General features: G+C 35.6%; 1 protein-coding gene across 1 annotated transcript; it reads left to right on the top strand.

Annotated features, from left to right (window-relative positions):
- The first annotated feature begins 487 nt into the window (after positions 1 to 487).
- On the top strand, positions 488 to 2,953 carry LOC106343159 (cytochrome P450 71B7-like). The gene is made up of 3 exons (XM_013782306.1): positions 488 to 1,450; positions 1,652 to 2,227; positions 2,800 to 2,953. The coding sequence occupies exons 1-3, from the start codon at positions 554 to 556 to the stop codon at positions 2,833 to 2,835; spliced, it is 1,509 nt and encodes a 502-aa protein (XP_013637760.1). The 5' UTR covers positions 488 to 553; the 3' UTR covers positions 2,836 to 2,953.
- The last annotated feature ends 1,369 nt before the right edge of the window (positions 2,954 to 4,322 follow it).

Raw genomic sequence — 4,322 nt, 5'->3', positions numbered from 1 at the left:
AGGGTTTAGGGTTTAGGATTTAGGGTTTAGAGTTTTAGGGTTTAGTGTTTTTATTTAGAGTTTAGGATTTATCCAAGGGTTTAAGATTTACCCAAGGGTTTAGAGTTTACCCAATAGTTTAGGGTTTACCCAAGGGTTTAGGGTTTAGGGTTTAGGGTTTAGGGATTAAGATTTAGGGTTTAGTGTTTTGCTTAAAAAGATTTTTTTTTAATTCTTTTTTCTCTGAGTGCTATTTTTTTTTTTAAAAAAACATAATATAATTTGATAATATTTTGTTTCCTTTTTTAAAAGATATCGAATTTGAAATAACGAAATCCTATTGGCTGGTGAACCTAGAGGTTCACAGCCCAAGAATAACTCTAGTATATTATGCATCCAGCCATCCACCACTCCTACCCCATAAAAGCGATTTTGAATCAATCGAGGCAAACACATTGTTGTCTGATTCAGAGAAAACGACACATCAACTCACATTAACTCACTAACTTGATTGTCTAATATAATTCGAATTTGTAAAGTTATATTCCTCTCACTGGAAAATACAAAGAAAAGAATGTCAACTTTCATCTGTTTCATCTTCCTCTTACCCATTTTCTTGATCTTCTTGAAAAAACTCCAACCTTCTTCTAGATGGAACCTTCCTCCAGGACCAAAGAAGCTTCCCATCATCGGGAACTTACACAACCTCCAAGGAATGCTTCATCTCTGTCTTCGAGATCTTTGCCAAACGTACGGACCAGTGATGCTTCTCCGGTTCGGGTTCGTGCGTATGGTCGTGATCACGTCCAAAGAAGCAGCCGAGGAAGTCCTCAAGACGCTAGATCTCGAGTGCTGCAGCCGACCAGAGACGGTTTCTAGCAAAACGGTCTCTTACAACTTCAAAGACATAGGCTTTGCTCCATACGGTGAGGAATGGAAGGCGCTGCGGAAGCTCTCGGTGGTGGAGATCTTCAGCACGAAGAAGATTCAGTCGTTCAGGTACATAAGAGAAGAAGAAAACGATCTGTTGGTTAAAAAGCTGTCTGAATCTGCTTCAACACGTTCCACTGTGAATCTGAAGAAGACTCTGTTCACATTAGTAGCGAGTATAGTCTGTAGACTTGCCTTCGGGCAAGATCTCCATAAGTGTGAGTTCATCGACGAGCATAGCATCGCAGAGCTTGTTCAAAAGTCTGAGATGGTTCTTGCGAGCTCTGCTTTCTCCGATTTCTTCCCTGGAGGAACCGGTTGGCTTTTGGATAAGATCACGGGACAGAACAAGAAGCTGAACAGTGTTTTCTCGGAGCTTGACGCTTTCTTCCAAAACATTCTCGATGATCATCTAAGGCCTGGGAGAAGAGTGCTTGACAGTCCAGATGTAGTTGATGTGATGATCGATATGATGAAGAAGCAAGAGAAAGATGGTGACTCTTTCAAGCTCACAACGGATCATCTCAAAGGAATCATCTCAGTAATCTTCTAAACCTCTATTTGTAGACTTAAGGTCTAAATGGTAACATCGGATTCTAATAGTAGCAAAAACATGTATATATGTAAAAAAAAATTGTTACTATTTACTGAGGTGCGGTGCAGTTATAACGGTTATGAAGCCTTAAGTCTTTTTTTTTTTTATTTATACATTGGTTAAGTTGTTTTATCTGTGTTATGTCAGGACATTTTTCTTGCGGGAGTGAACACAAGTGCGATGACTTTGATATGGGGAATGACCGAGCTGATCAGGAACCCTAGAGTGATGAAGAAAGTGCAAGAAGAGATACGGACAACGCTTGGAGACAAGAAGGAGAAAGTTACAGAAGAAGATGTCAACAAGCTTCACTACTTCAATCTCATGGTGAAGGAGTTATTCAGGTTACATCCAGCAGCTCCGCTTTTGCTGCCAAGAGAGACGTTGTCTAACATCAAGATCCAAAGCTATGACATCCCGGCAAAAACACAGATCATGGTCAACGTTTACTCGATCGCACGTGACCCAAAACTATGGACGAACCCGGATGAGTTCAATCCTGACAGGTTTCTAGACATGTCTGTAGATTACAGGGGACTGAACTTCGAGCTTTTGCCGTTTGGTTCTGGCCGGAGAATCTGTCCTGGGATGACAATGGGGGTCGCTACTGTGGAACTGGGTTTGTTAAACTTGCTCTACTTCTTTGATTGGGCGTTGCCTGAAGGTAAGACGGTGAAGGACATTGACTTGGAAGAAGCAGGGGCTATTGTTATCGGCAAGAAAGTCAGCCTTGAGCTTGTTCCACTTCATCCTAACTGAAACGCTGGTGACACATTTAGTCAATAAGATAATTTGATATTGCATTTTGTGTGTATTATTCTAAGACCAACCACTACCTTGGTTACTAGAATCCCTTGAGATTATAATTTTCAAAGCAAAAATGGATTTTGTATTTTGCTATTATCCAAGTCTTTCACATACAAATCTAAATGGTGACATAACTTTGGGAGTATATGGATTTTGAGGAATTGCGTTGGCTGGATGTCACCATTTGGACTGCCTAAATCTATTGGCTGAGTTGTGGAATGGTGGATTATAAGTTGACGGTTCTGATATTTTTCTTGTGTTTTGATATTTTGTTGTAATCGTCAATGTTATTTATATTATAGTATTCTAATACAATTTTGAAAAAATATGTACATTCTATCAGGTTTGACATGGGGTGATGAATTGACATTAGTTCAAACCCCTAATCTATAGCTTTTTGTTAATTTCTGGAAGCTATTTTTGGCATAAATAATTTGACTAGTCTGCTAAGTAGTTTTTATTTTCATATGATTTTTATCGGCAAGAAAGTCAGCCTTGAGCTTGTTCCACTTCATCCTAACTGAAACGCTGGTGACACATTTAGTCAATAAGATAATTTGATATTGCATTTTGTGTGTATTATTCTAAGACCAACCACTACCTTGGTTACTAGAATCCCTTGAGATTATAATTTCCAAAGCAAAAATGGATTTTGTATTTTGCTATTATCTAAGTCTTTCACATACAAATCGAACTGGTGACATTAGACTTCTATATAAATGAAAAGCTGGTGAAACATTTAGTACGTAGGATAATGTATTTGATATTGCATTGTGTGTGTATTATCTTAGACCAACCCTACCTTGGTTACTAGAGTCACTTGAGATTATAATTTTCAAAGCAACAATAGATTTTGTAATTTTATATTATCTAAGTCTTTCACGTACAAATCTAAATGATGACGTAGGTTTGGGAAGTATACGGATTTGCTGAATGGCGTGGCTAGATGTCACCATTTCGACTGCCTAAACCGTGTGGCTGAATTTTGGAATGGTGGATTATAAGTTGACGGTTCTAATATTTTTCTAGTGTTTTTAATAGTTTGTTGTTACTGTCTATGTTATTTATATTATAATTTATTCTAATACAATTTTGAGAAATATTATGACGTACATTTTATCAGGTTTGACATGGGGTGATGAAATGACATTAGTTCAAACCACTAATCTATAGCTTCTTGTTAATTTCTGGAAGCTATTTGGCATAAATAATTTGACTACTCTGCTAAGTAATACCAACTAATCTCTTATACGTAAAAGAAAAGCGTTGTAATAAATGCATTCACGCTATAATAGACACGTGACAGCTTCATAATGATTTGATAATAAGTATCCTAACGCGTTCACACTATATTTATAAATATGTTTACACTATGTATTTTGCGCTTTTTTAATATAAAACCCACGTACATGATTTCAATAAAACTCTGAATTTTTCGGTTCGAATAAAAATAGATAACGAATCAAAAGCCAAACTATATATTATTTTTATTGTTTACGGATAAAGTTGAGCAAAATATTCATAAATTTTGATTCGATTCGTTATCCGTTTTGATTTAAACAAAAAAGTCTGGATATCTGTAACTCTACGAAACAAATCAAATACTAAAATACAATATCCAAAAAGATGCAAATCACAAATACCAATATTTTTAGGAACATATATCTAATTCGATCTGTTATATGCATATATATACATATATGAAAAGAATTATATATATACGTTATATATATTATACTTTATATCAGTTTTACAATATTTTTATGAATTAAATTTATTATATTAGGAGCTAGAATTTAAAAAGTTAAATAATGTTTTATTTTATTTACGGATCAAAACAGATATTCTTTAAAATTCTAAAACATATCGGATATCCAAGTCACCGAATATCTAGGTTGCTAAAGATTGAATCGACACGAATGCTTCCAAATATCCAGATATTCGATCTGTGCCTACCTCTATTTACGGATACAATTTTATTTTCTTTAAATGAAAAAAATGACTAATGTCA

The sequence above is a fragment of the Brassica oleracea genome, chromosome C5 (assembly GCF_000695525.1).
Source record: "Brassica oleracea var. oleracea cultivar TO1000 chromosome C5, BOL, whole genome shotgun sequence".
In the NCBI taxonomy this organism is placed as follows: domain Eukaryota; kingdom Viridiplantae; phylum Streptophyta; class Magnoliopsida; order Brassicales; family Brassicaceae; genus Brassica; species Brassica oleracea.
This window is presented reverse-complemented; position numbering and strand designations above follow the sequence as displayed.